The following is an 18792-nucleotide window of genomic DNA, read 5'->3' on the forward strand; positions in this document are numbered from 1 at the left end:
CTGGGATAATTGGGATGGGAGTGTCAGAGACAGTGCGATTGGCACTGGACAGAGCGGAGTTTAGGGCTGTTGTACATAGGGTCGCTATGAGTCGCAGGCGACTCGACGGCACATAACAACAACAACAATTGCCTAAGTACATTTCTCTTTTCTTTAGACAACAGTATTCAGGTGTATAAAAAAATATACATTCATTTGGAACAAATTCTAAAATCTATTATCTATTATTAATCTTTTCTCAACTAAGTTACAAGGGATGATGCTTATTTTTGCTAAAGGCAGCAGTTTCTGCTGAGTTATTCTTTTTTTGCTTGGTATCTTTTGAAATAAGAAACTCCAGTTTCCCCTCCCGAAAGGGGATAGAGAAAAGAAAAATCACAGGGACAAGGGAAACATTTTTACCATTGAAAATTGAAAAAGAGAAATCAATATAATAAATTTTAGTCTACTGAAAACACTGACTACCCTACAGGATTTCAAAAAAAAATGTTTGGATTTGTAAATTTGAGTAACTCAAAAGATGCTGAACACTGATATTCCTTGGAAATTTTGAATAACTTTAGGGGCATTAATAGTTTAACAGGAGAGATGTCTGTTGGCCTAGTGGCAAGACACTGCACTGCAATCCCAGAGGTCAATGGTTCGAATCCACCAGATGCTCTGCTGGAGAAGGAGGGGCAATCTCCTCCTGTACCAGTCGGATCCAATTTGACCACACACACACACAAAAAAAATAGAAAAAAAATTGAAAAAGTAGTTTGACAGTAGTAAAATACTTTTAAAAGTAGAAAAGGTGAAAGAGTCACTAATAAAGCAAGACAATTTTCCAAAACTAATTTATACTTCTATGTCAAATTATCTTTAAAAAGTAAAATCCTAACCCTAAACTAAAGGATAAAATGGAAGCAAATGTGCACATTTATGGAGTTCTTCATATATTTCAACCACTAGAAACATTCTTTCCCATTTGCGATAAAAGTTTACTTTCACTTACTCAGTAACTGCTGCCTTGTCAGTTCTGACTCACTGCTGACCTTCTATTAGGTTTTAAAGCTTTCAATCACCTAAAAGGAAATTGCCCATCTTTCTCTCGTGGAACCAGCAGGGAAGCACTACTAGGTGCAGCCTATGGGTTAGCCAGGCAACTCACTATGGGTTGTGTCACCTGAGCTCCTCAAAGCTTAATTAATGTAGAAACAAAAATCCATAATCCAAACCATCCATGAACTTCACATTTTTAATAAACCATATATATAAACACGTAGTAATATCACAAATGGTGTTATTCATTAGATGTGCTTTATACTTGTGACTAAGGATTAAGTCTCTTTACCAAATAGATTTATTTTTAAAACTATTTTTTCAATTTTAAAGGAGAAAGTCCTTCATAACTTCTCTTATTTAATATTAAATTTTATAAAGTGTTTAAATATTTAAACACTCCTTTGAATATGACAAACACAACTTTAAGGTATATAATATTCAATAGTTTGTAGAAAACGATAAGATCACTATAAAATTACCACATTAGAGTAAAACACTTCACATTTATCCTTATATTAGGTAAATAAAAAAAAAATTAACAACCCTCCAGTTTAGAGTACACAAAACACACTGCAATATTTTAAGTAGGTTTTTGTTTATTAATCTTTTTCTTTTCAAACTCACAAAAACAGTAGGCTACGAAATGGACTGTTTCAGCAATAAATATCAGCACTGGAGTAGAAAAGATTAGTTATGAGTTATTAGTGTTTTATGAATACTTTGTTACACAAATGGTAAGTGAAAAAGGATCACAGATTTGAAAGCTTTAGTAACCTAAACCTTTTCCAAAACCAGTACTTCCATGACAACATTCATTAAAGTATCAAAAAAAAACTACTGAATCAATTAACTAAAGCAAGCTGAAAACTTCCATTGTAAAGATTATACCAAATAAATCACTTACTATCAAATTTTACTTCCATGTAAGCAAAGACGAGTAAGTTAGTTACAGACTTCCTGTCAGATCCTAGGTTTAAAAAAGAAGAGCTGATAATCCACCATTACTCACAAAAGCAATGTAGCTTTTGCATACCTCCATGAGTCTTTTCTTTAACTCTTAAATGTAAGAACTCATAACTTAACTTGCTACTGAAAATTAAATGATCATTCCATTTATTTTATATTCATTCTTAAAAAGGACTAAATGGTCAGATATTTACAAGCCTAGTTATTAAGTTATCTTGGACTGATGGCAAAATCAAAGAATCTATAAAAGTCCTATCAAAGTTCTGTAAGAGCTGTAATAGTATGATAATCTAGTGAACAACATAATGGAGCCTCTAGTTGAAATAAGCAATGTACTCTAAATAAAAAATTTAAAAGTTCTATTTGAAACCCTATTCTTATTAGAAGTCTCTTAAAGTACTCACTTGCACAGAAATATCAATATCTCAAAGGACATTATATTTTTAAAAAATCAACATTTGTTGTTAGGTGTCATGGAGTCAATGAAAAAGTATATACTTCTTTAGAAATTATCATCATTTTAAATATTTTATTAAATTATGAAATATGTTTATAATCTGTTAATTAAAATAAAGTTAAATATCTGAACACTAGTTTCAGTAAAATAAAACAACTTTAAAGAATATAGTATTCAATAGATTATAAAAAATATAACATTAATGAATTATCCTTATATTGGCTAAATGCATAATAATGAAAATGAATGACTATTCTCCTAGTTAGCTACACTACATTTATCACAGGAGCTAACAGAGAAAAGAATGAAGAAATATATCCAATTAATTTCTTCCTATGAGATTCTATAATACATTCTTCCCCTACCACAAATCTTTCTTTGCTAAAGTCATTCCTACTATTTTCTACCACACGAATTCTGAGAAATAAGATACAGTTCAGAAATCTCCAAGGGTGTAATAATTGGTAGAAAAATAAGTACACTAAAAAACCACCCTTGTATATATAAAAATATTGTTGTTGTTGCATACTGTTGAGACGGAACTGATCCAGCTGCCCCTCTGGTGGGTTTTCAGAGGCAGTTAATAACATAGGAGGAGACTGCCCTCCCTTCTCCCATAGAGCAGCTGATGGATTCAAACTGCATGTCTTCAGGGTTACAAGTGCAGCTTCTTGCCACTAGGCCACCATTAAATTCTAATAAACATAATAATAAATTTTCTTTTGGCTTCCTAAAATGATAGAAATATAAATGTAAATGTAACAAATTTAAAAAGAAAGTATATATTGTTGAAAATTAAAGTTTTACTTAATGCATATGAATTATATGAGGCATTTTTCAAATATTATTTCATTTGAATGCAATATTTTCATTTCATTCTGAGATCTACAATAACCTTATTTGTGACTTTCTAAAAGGGTAGTCCTATGGCGTGAGCAAGAAAATGGAAAGAACAGGGTTGGTGGGGTTTCTTCCTTTTTTTCTACAGGAAGAAACAAAAGCTTGGTATTAGCTATCCAAGGCCAGTGAGTAAGGTGTAAGCCAAATAGCTGTAATGGATTGAGGTTACTCTTAACTGGGGCCTGCTTTAACCTTCTGAAAGCATCAAACAAGTGAAAAATGCAATCAGCACTTAAATAAAATAACAAGCATTAAATGTAAGTTAGGTTTGACAAATCTCCAAGGGCAATATTGCATTTATAAACGGTGTTGCTGCTTTTGTTAGAGTAAAATCACCTAACTTTGATCTCATACACAGATATACACACCATCCCCCACCAGCACTGAGATACTTCACAAGCCTCTTGAATAAATAGGAGTATCCAATGTCCAGGGTGATGGGTGGTCCTAAGGTCCTGAACCAGAGCTGTATACTTTTAAATGATGCTGAGATAAGAACAAAGTATTTTGGGTTTGTTTAAACCTGGGTTCCAATTCAAAGACTTCACACCATTATGGTTACAACTAAAAAACTTGTGCTACTATTGACTCAAGGAAGTTTTAAGCATTAAAATAAAGGTTGGAAAGGAAACAAATAGAAGAAACAAAATACTTCTAGACTTTGACAGATCTGATTAAAATTAACAAATTCATCTGAATGAAACTGATGCTACACTTATAAGTGTAAAAATACCAAGCTGATATAGAACAACACACTTTCACTGCTAACAGGATGTGTTTAAAAATCATGTAAATTATATGTATTTTTAAAATTATATACCAATTAAGATGAAATATAATGGAAAATGTAAACTTAATGAAATTAGCCCATGTAGTGAGTGTCACAATTACAGAAGCAATTAATAAAGCCATTAAATACTTATGCTCTAGGCTTACTATAAGTCTACTTCTTTTTTTTTTTAAGAGAATTTTTAGAAAGAAGGATTTACAAGTGGCTCAAGGAAAAGATAAGCAATGAATAGCTCTGACCCTAGCTTCTCTGGCTTAATCAAGTGGGTCTGCAACCTGAGCCAAAGGGCACAAATTCCTCACCATTCAAAATTCTTCAATGGTTTTGGGGGAGGAAATAGTGAAAGGGGCAAACATGCAAAATAAAGTGTCCCTCAATTTATTAGTCATCCAAAAATTTTCATTAAAGATCTAGAATTACAAAGTAAATACTGTGATCAAACTCAGTTTAACCAATTCTAACAAAAAAAATTGTTTTTGTTACAATTGAAAATGACTTGTTAATTTCTTATCTTTTGAAATGTATGGCTTTACAAAGGGTTGAGTTTGGAATGCATCTCTTAAAATTTATTCTATTTTTAAAAGTTGCTGGGAGAGGAGCATTTGTGTTTACATAATGTAGGCAAAATCATGTAATATTAAAATCATTGAGGGGAAAGATGATACAACTCATTCTAAACTTTACAACATATCAATATTATAGAAGTAGTGATTGGTAGACCCTTTGTCATAAGATTTACAGAGCATGATTGGAATAAAGAGAACTATTTCAATAGAAAAAATGTTAACAGAAAATAATTTAGGTATTTATAGGATCTGGAAATATTCAAAACTGTGAAGGGCTAGAAATTGCTTACATAGATTAAGAAATTGTTTACAAGGTTTATAAATAAACAGACTAAAACAAATTGAAACAAAACAAATTGAATTTTACATAGTCTTTATGTCACATAGCACAACAGAACAGAGTGATGAACAAATTAAATGCACAAGATTTTAAAAGAGTCCAACATTAAGTATTAAGAAAATAACATACTCAGTCATTTTTTAAAATATTACATTTGTAAAAATGTAAAGCAGCTGGTATATAATAACAATTATTTGAACAATAAAATAACATGAATCTAAGTACTAGGAAATTAGCTTCTCCTCATGAAACCAAAAAACTATGTATTTCTAGACTGCTGAGAAATCACTATTGGTAGCTCATAACTTTAAAACCAAAATTTTAAAATAATTATCTCTAAATTTTATTGGAAATTGAACTAGAATTAGATGCAAAAGAAAGTGAATAGCACAAAGGACAATTATCCCTTCCCTGAAGAATCTGTATGACCATAATGAAAATCAATTGGAGAGAAAATGTCATTAAGTTTGCTAAAAGAATGGAGATGGGAAAAAAAAGCAGTAATCCACAGAACTGAGCTCTTACATAGAACAACCAATAGACTTCTTTACACTTAATACATGAACAATAAAGTTAAATAAATTACATTCTTTAGGAACAATTTTCTTAAAATACTTTCTTTTAACAATAATCCAGCTGGTTAATTTACACTTCTAAGAATGTTTACACAAAAATATAATTCAGTATGAATACTCATCCAATATCTTGCAAGAAATATGAATCATCAGTAAATTCTAATTATGACTTTTAAGTAGCAGTAAATGAGTATCATAAGAAACAGTACCCTAAGAATATATCAAATTTAAAAATGAGGATTGTTGTTGTTTTCAGGTGCTGTCGAGTCAAGTATGAACCACAGTTACGCTAGGAATAACAGATCTATTTCCTGTCCTGTCCTGTGCCATCTTCACACTTTCCGACATATTAGAGCCCACTGCGGCATCACCATATCAATTCATCTGATTGAGGATCTTCCTCTCCTTTGCCAATCCTCTACCTTTCCCAAGTATGATGTCCCTCTCCAAGGAATAAAATTAAGGCTTAAGAAAATACATATTAATTAATATCTTTTCCACAAGTAAAAAGTATGGTATAAATGTAATTTCCTGACTAGCTTAGAGATATGAATTGAGAAGAATCATGAAAAGGCAGCCCATAAAGGATAAGGAATTGTAGATGATATTTAGACAAAGTTAAAAAGAATAGGCGAACTTCAAATGACATATCAATATTCAAACTGAAAAATTGAGTCTCTTCTCTCAAAGACTGATGACAAACAGTCAAAACAGACCTTTTTTGAGTGATGAAGATATTCTGTATTGTTATTGTGGTGGTAGTTATACAATACACCAAAATTAGTCCTATTGTATTCCTGAACTTGGTTCATTCATTGTATATAAATCATACTTTAGTAAAAGTGATAAAGGAAAAACTTTTTATAAATAAATGACATAAGCTAAATATTTCTTAAAATTCTAATAACGATTAAAAGAAGAACATATTAATTAAAATATAATGTCTTAAAATAAAAATACTTGTAAAACCTGATGCAAATGGAAAGAAATTCTTTTCATGTATGCTAGCCACTTCTTCAAATAATGTACTGAAATAGGCATATATGCTTCCAAAGACATCTATAAAGTGCTAATGAGTAAGGAATATAATTTTTACATAGGCAAGAGGTGCAAGGCATACAGAACCATAGCAGCACAGAAGGCTTGAGAACTAAGCCATCGTATCAAGGGCTTAATGGGAGGAGGGAGGTGTTGAATGGGGTAGGTAGGAGTGGAAGGGGTTGCTGGTGGAAAGGGGAAAGGGATGGGCCGAGACACATTTGCCAAGTGTGGCGAGCAACACTGAATCCGTTAGCTTCGTAATTGGGAAATGTCTTTCATCTGCTCCTTTCTGTAAAATGTTTATCTGTCAGATACTGTTCTAAATCTGAGCATTTTCATTAAGACAGACAAGGAAGAAGGATTGGCCATCCACTTCCAAAATAACAGGCGTTTGAAAATCCTATGTACAATAGAGAACACTTAGAGTAGGCTAGCAGATATGTCAACAGAGGCTGAGGTCTCAAATATGAAAACACAAAGGAGGAGGAACAGTTGTAAGAAGACACTAGTGACTGGAATGTGGAATGTGAAACGCATTAATGTAGGGAAATTGAACACTGTTAAGAAAGAAACGAAATTTGAAGTATTGACATACTGTGTATTGGCAAAATGAGATGGATTAACATGGAATATTTTTAATCATTTTACCTACTATGCCTGAGATGAAAAGATGAGCAAAAATGGGGTTGGTTTCATAATTAAGAAAGTCATCTCTAGACCCATCTTGAAACACAGTGTTGTGAGTGGCAGGACAATGTCCATATGCATACAAAGAAGTCCAGTTAATACCACTATCATTCAAATATATGTACCAAAAACTAGAGTCAAAGAAGAGGAAATAGAAGTCTTCTACCAACTTTTGCAGTCAGAAATCAATTGAACATGCGCTCAAAGAGCATTAATAATAATGGGTGGATGGAATGTAAAAGTTGGAACCAGGGAAGAAGGATCATAGTTGGAAAATATGGAATTGGTGACAAATTATTCTGGAAACAGAATGACAGGATTTTATACAATTAGTGGCTTATTCATTGCAAATACTTATTGTAAGAAACATAAATGCAGATCATACACATGGATTTCACCTAGTGGTGACTACTACTGACTACATCTGTGGGAAGAATCGTTAGAGAAGCTCAATATCAGCTGTGAAAACTAGGCCACGTGCTGACTGTGGAACAGACAACCAACTACTCATATGCAAGTTCAAGGTGACGATAAAGATGGTTAAATCCCCAGGAATCAGAATTTGACCTTGAGTCTATTCTACTTGAATTTCAAAATCATATCAGGAACTGATTTGAAACCTTGAACACTAATGAGCAAAGACCAGATGAGCTGTGAAAGAATATCATGAATATCATCCATGAAGAATGCAAAAGGTCATTACTAAGACAGAGGAGGAAGAAAAGGCCAAGATGAATGTCAGATGAGACTGCATATTGCTCTAGAGCACTAAGAACCCAAAGTAAAGGGAAGAAATCAAGAAATTAAGGAGCTGAACAGATTTCAAAGGGCAGTGCAGGAAGAAAATGCAAAGTATTTTAATGATATGTGTAAAGAGCTAGAGTCAGAAAATCAAAAGGGCAAGCTGAAGGGCCTGAAGAACAAATTTAAGCCTTGAGGTGAAATACTTAAGGATGATTTGGGCAGAATATTAAATGACCCAGGAAGCGTTAAAAGAAGATGGAAGGAACATTGAAACACTGTACCAAAGAATTGGCTGACACAGAAGAATTTCACAAAACAACATGTGAGCAAGAGCCTGTGATGATGAATGAAGAAGTTCAAGCTGCTCTGAAGGAACTGGAAAAAAACAAGGTCCCAGAAATTGACAGCATACCAACAGACATATTTCAACAGAGGTTGCCCTGAATGCACTCACCAAGTTGTGCCAAGAAATCTGGAGGACAACCAAGTGGCCAACTGATTGGAAGAGATCCACCTTTGTTCCCATTTTAAAGAAAAGTGACCTGATAGAGGGTGAAACTTATCAAACAATATTAATATCACATGCAAGAGTCCCTAGAGATGCAACAGTGTCAGTCTGGAGACTAAAGTGTGCCTTATCCACGCCATGGTCTTTGCAATTACTTGCTAGGCATCAGAAGGTGGGACAATGACTAGCGATGATAGAAGGAAAACTGATGCATTTGAGCTGTTGTGCTGGAGAAGAGTAGTGTATGTACAATGAACTGCTAAGAGAACAGATTCATCCTGGAGACAGTGAAAACCAGCTGTTCCTTGAAGGCAAGGATTCTGAAACTCCTTCTAACATATTTGTGGCATGTTGCAAGGAGGGACCAGTCCTTGGAGAGGGACATTACGCTTGGGAGGGTGGAGGGATAGCGCAAGAGAGGAAGACCTTCAATGAGATGGATTGACTCAGTGACTAGGGTAATGAGGTTAGGGGTGTCAGAGACAATTAAGGTTGGCACAGGATAGAGCAAGATTCAGAGCCGTTTTACACAGGGTCGCTATGAGTTGCAGGCAATGTGATGGCACATAACAATAACATATAATATGTAAACTTGGGCAGTGGATAAGGATCATTAGAGAACTGATGTCTTTAAACTGTGTTGGTAAATACTTTGAATAGGTCATGGACTTTGTGATGTTAATGGGTTTGTATTCAAAATAGCTTCCCCTGTCACTGACTGACTTTGCTATGGGGATAGGCTAACCTCACCATTAAATTGAGTGGATCCTGCAATAGAAAAAAGAATTTGACCACCAGCAATGACAAAGCAAAAGAATGCAGTGTATCCTTCAGGGACAGAAATTCTTGCACTAATCAGACCAGGCCTACAGGAGTGGCAGCAATAGCATTGAATTTATGTGAGATGGAGCAGACTATGTGATTACTACACCACTGAATCAGAGCTAAAAGCCTTCTATACCAAGTCTGTTGGAGGATTTAGGGGAAAGGCATAGTTGACAGGACCTTAAGAGCTAAAATCAAGAGGCTGAAGGCTGAGGCACCTGTGAGCACATCTCAGCAGCTATCCTGACTGATTATATCATAGTGCCAGTGTGAATTTTAGCTGTTTGACACCCCTAATATGTTCTGCGTGGTCTGTGAGCCATCACATCAGATTTTGAACCCAATTAAGCAGAATCCATCACCTGTCTCATGTGAGAAAGATGAGCAATCTCCTCTTGCACAATATATTCATGGAAATACATAAAAACATGAAAACCTATTGGAGAGTTAGCTATGAGTCAGTTCTTACTCGTGGATACATAACAACAACACTATAAGATAAGGGGATTCTGGTCGTGTACTCTGTAGAGAGTTTCCCGACAAACCCAAAGGTGGTACCTCTCTGCTGGCTCAACTCCACCAGAAGCTCTGAGAAAGAAAGACGGTCAGTCTTCCTCCAGTGCAATTTACAGTCTCTAAAAACCCAATGGAAGGTCAGCTATGAGGCAGTTTTGACACGACAGTAATGAGTTTTAATACTCAAGAGTCAGCCATGGGTCGGTTCCTATTCGACGGTACCCAACAATAACATGCAAATCCATTTTTCCAAATCTACCAGGTATTCAGCAGTCAAAAGGTATGGCAACATGCTTCTCTGCAGATTTATAACCCTGGCAATACTATGGGATATTAGCATTCTGTCCTTTAGGGTTGCTTTAAGTCAGACTAAACCCATCAGGAACAAGTTAACACATTATAATGATGCCTTTTCTTATTGTTCTGTTTCTAATACCCTTTCAGTTACTTTTTAAGCAAAGCAGTAAAAAGACCATAAATTATATGCAATATGGAAATTCATATTATCCATAAAGACTAAAATATAAGTAAAATATAGAGGCTTGGTAAGAAGAAAAGATGAAAGATTTCAAAGGTTGAGTAATGGCAGCTAAATTTCAGTCATTTAAACTTTTTCTAGGGAGAAGTCATATTTGTAAATTGTGACATTAAGGAATTACATTTGTATTGAAAAGTCCTTGTATTACATATGATGGCAAAGAATTCTCAGCATGTATACACCCAACATGTATAAAGGCACAAAGAAGAGAGGTCGTTAGGTGTCGCAGTCACATATGACTAACAGTTCATCCTGAACCCTGCCCTATCCTATGCCATCTTCACCATCTCCGAGACACTAGAACCCATTGCTGAAGTATCACAGTGTCAATCCATCTCATTGCAACTCTTCCTCTCCTTCACTGATCCTCCACCTTTTCAAGCATGATGTCCCTTTCCAAGGAATAGCATCACCTAACTAAAAGTCCTAAATATAAAAGATGAAGTTCCATCAGCTCTGCCTCCAAAGAGCACTCAGGCATGCACCCTTTCCAGGACATATGTTTGTTTTTTTGGCAGTCCATTGAATATTCAGAACTTTCTCCTATATCACAACTCAAAGAAGGAATGGATTTGTATTCCTCTTCTAAATAAAATTAAGTTCAAGTGATCATGTTATCTTATTAGGAGGAAGTAAATTTCAAAAACCTAAGTTAAAAAAGATACAACAGAACAAATACTAAGAAGTAGTTAGCGAGTGGAAATCCAAAATCTCTGTAAACATTCATTAAAATTAATAAAGTTTTTTTAAAAAGTAGTTGGCAAAATAATCCTGCCATATGCAACTCTCCTAAAATATTACCAAACATTTAAGTCCAATTGAGAGCCTATCCAACTACTCATAAGCAAGTTCAAGCTGAAGTTGAGGAAAACTAAATCAAGTTCACGGGAACCAAAATTTGACCTTAAGTCTGTCCCACTCAAATTTCAAAATAATCTCAGAAACAGCTCTGAGGACTTGAGCACCAATGAGCGTAGACCAAATGAGCTCTGGGAGGATATTAAGAAAATCGTCCATGAAGAATGCAAAGGATCATTACAAAGGCTGAAGAAGAAGAAAAGACGGATGTCAGATGAGACTGAGTATGGCATTAGAGCACCGAGAAGCCAAAGCTAAAGAAAGAAATCAAGGAGCTGAACAGAAAATTTCAAAAGGCAGCTTGGGACAACAAAGCAAGATACTATAATGAAATGTGCAGAGAGCTGGAGTCAGAAAATCAAAAGGCATGAACTCGCTCAGCATTTCTTAAGCTGAAGGAGTTGAAAAACAAATTCAAACCACGGGTGGCAATATTTAAAGACAGTTTGGGTAGAATGTTAAATGATCCAAGAAATATCAAAAGAAGATGGAAGGCGTACACAGAGTCACTGTATCAGAAGGAATTGGCTCACACAGAGGAATTTCATGAAATAACATATGAGCAAGAGCTTATGGTGATGAAGGGGGAAGTTGAAGTTGCTATGAAGGAACTGGCAAAAAACAAGGCTCCAGGAGTTGACAGCATACCAATAGATCTATTTCAACAGACAGACGCTGCCCTGGATATGCTCACTAAGTTGTGCCAGGAAGTCTGGAGGACAGTCAGCTGGCCAACTGACTGGAAAAGATCAATATTTGTTCCCATTCCAAAGAAAGGTGACCCAACAGAGTGTGGAGATTATCGAACAATATCATTGATATCACATGCAAGCAAGATTCTGCTGAAAATTATCCAAAAATGTTTAGAACAATATATCAACAGAGAACTGCCAGATGTGCAGGCTGGATTTAGAAGAGGTCGTGGTACTACGGATATTATAGGTAATGTTAGATGGATCTTGGCAGAAAGCAAAGAATACCAGAAGAATGTCTATCTGTGCTTCATTGACTATGCAAAAGCTTTTGACTGTGTGCATCACAACAAGCTCTGGCTGACTCTGAGAAGAACGGGAATCCCAGAACTTCTGATTGTGCTAATGCAAATCCTATACTTGGACCAAGAAGCAGCCGTCAAAAAAGAGCAAGGAGACACTAAATGGTTCAAAATCAAGAAGGGGGTCTGTCAGGGATGTATTTTGTCTCCATACCTTTTCAAGCTGTATGCAGAACAGATCATCCGAGATGCTGGGCTGTACGAGGAGGAATGTGGCATCAGGATTGGTGGAAGAATCATCAACAACCTGCGTTATACAGATGACACAACACTGCTTGCTGAAACTGAGGAGGACCTGAAGCGCTTGCTCCAGAAGGTCAAGGACTGCAGTCTTCAATATGGATTGAAGCTCAACATCAAGAAAACAAAGATTCTCACCACTGGGCCAATTGGCAGGATCAGTGTGGATGGTGAAGAGATTGAGATAGTTAACAGTTTTAGTTTACTAGGTTCCACAGTCAATACTCTTGGTAACAGCATCCAGGAAATCAGGAGACGAATGCATTGGAAAAGTCAGCAGTGAAGGACTTCTCAAGAGTACTGAAGAGCAACAAAGTCAGGCTGGAGGCTAAGGTGCGCCTGATCCAGGCTATAGTCTTTGCAATTACGTGCTATGTATCAGAGAGTTGGACAGTGAATAGGGATGATTGAAAGAGAATTGATGCCTTTGAGCTGTAGTGCTGGAGAAGAGTGTTGACTATACCATGGACTGCTAGGAGAACAAACGGGTTTGTTTTGGAGAGGGTGAAGCCAGAATGCTCCTTGGAGTCAAGGATTCTGAAGCTTCGTCTGACATATTTTGAGCATGTTGCAAGGAGGGACTGGTCCTTGGAGAGGGACATCATGTTTGGGAGAGAGGAGGGATGGCACAGGAGAGGAAGACCCTCGATGAGATGGATCGATTCTGTGAGTGGAGTGGTGGGAATGAGTGTGTTTGAGACGGCGAGTTTGGCACAGGATAGAACGGCATTTACATAGGGTCACTATGAATCACAAGCGACTCGATGGCACATAACAACAGCAACAAAAACAATAGCAATTTTTAAAAGTTACATAGAGTAACATAATTTCTTGAGTTTCACTACAGTTCATCAGTTAAGGGGAAAAGCAATTTTAATACTTTTTTGTAAGCAAAATTTTCAAAGTAAGATAATTTAAACATCCTATCTAAATTAAACATGCAACTAACCAAATTTTAAAAACTTACAAATAATAAGAAACTGATAGAAGTATTATTTATTGTCATTTATAAAATCATTGTATATTAAATGATAAAATCAGCACATAACAACCTAGATTTAACAAGTTTGTAATAACTAAGTGATGTTTTCACTTCAACTGAAAAACAAATCTGTTTGTTCTAAATCCTTAAGAGATTCCAAAACATTTATCTACTTAAAAACTTAGTCATCATGCTAAGTTTTAAATATGTGTTAAATATCTAAGGTACATATTAAAACAATGAAGTGTCACAAATTGACAAATATGATATTTATTTAAATCTTTCTATTTTATTGAAAAAATTTATTATCAAAGTTGAAATCAGTGTTTCATTAGAAACATAGATCAGTTGGTTGTACCATCAATCCATAAATTTACTATCACGTAATTCACAAGTTGATATTAGAAAGTCAAAATAAATATTTGAAAGCACTAGCGGCCACACATTATTCTAGAAGCTCACTGCATTTACCCGTACTTCTAAAGATGAAAATTATAGTGACTAGGCATAGGTACACTAACATGAGTGTTACTATAGTATTGCTAACTAATTTTATGTAACTATAAATGTACAGTTCTATTTTTGTTAAATATATAAGTATCTTCTTCATATCACAGCAACCTTAGTATTTTTGATGTGCTTTTTACAGTCAAGTTTTTAAAGAAAAATTTTAAAATCCCATGTATCACTGCATAAATTTTTAAATATTATTTTAAAGTAAAACAATCTAATTTTTCACTCCTCAAATACATTTCATGTATTTAAAAATATTTTTAATACAATACTTAAGTACTTTGAATATATGATAAAGTTTCAGCATATACTTAAAATAGTTTTCATAGACAATGGGAAAGCTAAACACTTAAAATTCCATATTCTGAACAATGTAGATTACTTTATAATAAAAAAGATATAATGGATTAAATGATAGACATAATGGATTTTAAAAGTCAATGATAATCATATAAATAGTAGTTATGATAATGTAAATGCTTGTACAGTGAAAAGTGACAGCTAAAATAATTTTTTAAATTTTATTAAATGGTCCCGACTTCTACCTTCAGTCTGTTTGGGATGCTTACATGACACCTGTAGGCACTATTTATTACCATCCAAGTGGCATACATAGTGGCTTAGCTAGAATTTCTACCTTCTTCAAGGTGATTATTAATGTTGTTTCTATGAAATTTATATAAATCTAAATAGAACATTAAAAATTACTTAAATAGGCATGAAAGTCAAGAAGCAAAAAAATCAAATAAAATGACAGGTAAGTTTTATCCAAAAAGAAACACATTTTCCAACAGCAAATACTATAATCATCAAAAAAAATTGCTTAAAATGACAGCAATTTCAGATTTTAAGATTATCATAACCCTGTATTTTCACAGTATCCCAGCAAAAAACCCAGAAAAACTAATGCTTCATTGTATTGATTATTCACATTATTGCTCTAAAGAATATATCAAGACATATTCTTCTAAAGGTTATATGTATTTTAAAGGAATTTTATCACACATATCATTTCAGTGCCTTCTTTTCATTAAATATATGATGTGTAACAAAGGATGAGAACAAGTGTAATATTAAAAATCCAAGAGCTATCAGTAACTACTGTTCAAAAACTTCTCCAGCAAGCAACAAGTTATTTTTTAATTCAAAACAAGTAGTATGTTTGTCTACATACAACCATTAAGTTGCTTAAATTTGGATGCCTCATGATCACATATATATTAATATTGACTAATATAATCTGTAATATTTTAATAGGTAAACATAGAAAGTTAAATTATGCCAAGGTGTGATCAAACAAAGAAGAAGAGGGCTATTTTTTTCATTCATCTATAAAACAAATTTATGAGATCGTAAAATACAATTTTACAACCTAAAGAAGGTTCAAAGGGGAGAAGCAAGAGGCTAAGAGAAAATAGATTTGTCAGTGATTTCAGTCATTCAGGCTTGGAAGGGGAAAAAAGTAGAAAATGTGGCTTCATTTTGCAACATCAAGTAGGAGGCTTAAAAGCCAGTAGCCTGTATGTGGACTTCTATTTATGTATTTAAACTTTGTTTCAATTCACAGATTATACTGATCCTTCCACATGTAAACAGCCAGTAATGATGGCCAGGCCTTTAGGAAAGTAAAATACACCACACAGCAAGGTCAGGAAGCTACTAAGCACCACTGAAAAACAGATCAAAACACAATGGTTTCACATGTTTCTATTGTTTAGATACTTAATTTGAAGATGATATTCCTTTGAAAGAAACAAAGTAAATACTGCCAGAAACATGCAACATAGTATCAAAGCAATTCTATCATTTTTAGCCAAATACAGAGTATTTTCCTTATGAATGTGTATTAGTCAACCAGTGCTATTAACAGCCACTCATTCAATTCTTTTTAAATTAGATGTCAAGTAAAAAGAAATCTCTTTAGTTCTATACACTTTTATTTCTATCAATGAATTAATTACAGAAGCTCTATATTTCATTAACTACTTTTGATGAAACAATCAACTTTGCATATTCTTACCTTTTTTACTACAAAGAGATTAGTCAATGAGGAGTGAAAGGGGAAGAGGTACTAATTTTTTTTCCTTCTGAATAAAATTTTGAAAATGGGAAGTGAAGACATTCTGCTTAATATTTAAGAATCTTCAAAAAACACTACATGATATAAGCAACAAATTCACCCTCATCTGCATCCAGGCACATTTCAAATACACAAAATAGCAGCCACTTCATGGCACATTTTTTTTTAAACTCAGACTCTTAAAGAGACAGTATCATCTGCCTCTGGAGGGAGCACATTTCTAGAATGCTAATAACAAGCATCCTTTCTCCTATTTGTTCCAAAACTATATTACAACAATAGTGCTCTATTTTACTGTGAAACCAAAATTCTTTTTACTTGCATCTACAAATGATTACAGGGTAGGCAGTGGATTAAATAGTAGAGGGAGTTAATCTGACTAGGTGTCCAATACTATAAAAGAGGAAGAAGTGCATATTTCTTATAATGGTAAACTGCTTTATTATTTGTTATTATTGTGTTTTTTAACCTTAGAATTATCATTCCTTTTCCATTCATTCACCAGATATAGGTAACTGTAACACAGGAAGATACACTACCAAAACTTAGTAGCCTAGGGAGAACGGGGAAATGCTAAGAATATCAGCCATCATGCAAATGGTGACATTTCAAAGAATTCCTTTTCATAAACAGAAAAGAGTCTATGTGAACCCCAAACCCTGAATTAATACGTGATTTTAGGGGGGAAACTGTCATTCAATGGATCTATGGACATATTACTGCACATCCAATGACAAGTACTAAGACTTACACGGGATGAAGAGGGGGGAAAAAAAGTTTGGCTTACTTGGTGCACAAATACATCGACCGGAATATCCAATGGGCTTCCCTCTCGGTTTACCATGGAGATAAAACCAAATCCCATTCGCACATTGAACCACTTACAGTGGCCAGTTCCGTGCAAAACGTGGGATTCTCCCTCTGCCTGCTCCGGCAGCTTCCCGGGCTCTTCTCCGCCACCTTTAACGGCCCCGCCTGATGGAGAACAGCACACACAAAAGTCAAGTTAGTCAGTATTCCAGGGCTGTGTTCGGTGAAAGAGTAGGAAAAGAAGAAAAATGGGGTAAATTGTGGGGGTCGAGGTGGGGTGTCCGGGAATATGGTGATGAAGTTAGAAAAAAAAAAAAAAAACAGGAAAAAAATTACTAAATGATTTGGTCATTTTCTTCTACCGAAACCATGTAAAATTAAAATGGTTTAAAATAAGGAAGCAGAGGTGGAGGTGGCAACTGTGCAATCGACCCCATCCACTTGCACGTTTCTGTACATACGTGTACTTTTTCCTTTCACCACATTTCCAGTCCCGCATTACACTCCAGCACGCGATACCCTTGACTTGCATATTGCTGATTTAACAGTGATCCCATTTAAACAGAGATCTTTCCAGCGAAAGGACACTCTCTGGCGGGCACCAGGAGGAAAGAGGAATCGTAAAGATGGTTTCAACTGCTAGGTAATGCACATGCTGCGGCCGCGAACACCCGCTTATCAGCAATGTGCTTCCCCTCCCCCTCAATAACTCTCAATTAAAGTTGGGGTGGAGTGGGGGAGGGTGCAGGTGTATAAAAGTTTTCGTGGCTCACTAACTGAAACTGCGCTTAATCACACTCAAACAATTCAAACAATAGCTCCCTGAAAGCTTTTCAAGTTGTGAATCACTGTGGGCGGTACAAAACATTTTTGGAGATCTATAACAATAGGTTTGCAGAAAGCCCCATTGCGCGATGGGGGGTGGGGGCAATGCCCAGTAGAATTGGGGTAAAGGGGAAGGGGGGCAGGCAAAGAAGGGGAGAGAGTGCAAGGGGGGAGAAAAGGAAGAGAGAAAATCACAGTAAAACAATAGAAAAGAAAATTAACCTTCGGCCATGTTGCCCCACCGGCCCTCTGCTCCAAACTCGTGAGATGAAAACTTTCCTTTGGGAACGGCGTGATCTTCTGCATCAACCTAACATCTTGATTTTGTGCGATCACAAATTTAGCTCGCATGGTCTTATGTGCTTTCCCTCTTTTGATTTTTTTCTCTCCTCTCTCCTTCAGTTTCTGGCCCCCTGAGCACACGTGACTTTGTCAATTACATGCTTTCTTGCTACTAATTTCACCTCGGATCCTTAAGGGGCCGGCAAGAGGAAGAGATAACCAATCGCCATTTCATCTATGCTGACATCAAAATAATTTATGAATGAACAAGGAAAACCCAAACATGTTAGCTTAGAGACAATTTGGGACGCTTTAAGATAAATCAGAATGCTGATTGCCTGCTTTTACTTAAACACAATGGAGGTTCCTTGTGAATCGTCGGTTTAGAAAAAAGGCAGCGCCCTATATGAGCACACGCGTGCCTTACACACCAGCCTGTCGAAATAACCCATGTAAGGAAAAAAGTCACTCAAGGAAAGCAGCCCACGTTGCATGGGCTTTTAGGCGGAGAATTAAGGTGCATGCTGGCAATTAATAGGTTTGGGACGCTAATTTGGTATTTAATTCGATTCTTAGTGAAAAATATGTAATTTACAAAAGCCCTAATTGAAGCTAATTGCATCCACATGAAACTTAAAATAATAGTACTAT

At 35.3% G+C, this 18792-nt stretch overlaps 1 protein-coding gene across 1 annotated transcript in view; it reads right to left on the minus strand.

Annotated features, from left to right (window-relative positions):
• The window catches only part of LOC102873031 (protein lin-28 homolog B-like), a 168408-nt gene extending 150317 nt beyond the window's left edge, over positions 1-18091 (minus strand). The window contains exons 1-2 of the mRNA XM_006881185.1: positions 18082-18091; positions 17012-17199 (exon numbers count right to left, since the gene is read on the minus strand). Coding sequence (XP_006881247.1) covers positions 17012-17199; positions 18082-18091 — 198 coding nt within the window. The remainder of the gene's footprint in view (positions 1-17011; positions 17200-18081) is intronic.
• Positions 18092-18792: the final 701 nt, after the last annotated feature.

Source organism: Elephantulus edwardii, unplaced genomic scaffold, assembly GCF_000299155.1.
Source record: "Elephantulus edwardii isolate Elephantulus edwardi_28Jun2011 unplaced genomic scaffold, EleEdw1.0 scaffold00013, whole genome shotgun sequence".
In the NCBI taxonomy this organism is placed as follows: domain Eukaryota; kingdom Metazoa; phylum Chordata; class Mammalia; order Macroscelidea; family Macroscelididae; genus Elephantulus; species Elephantulus edwardii.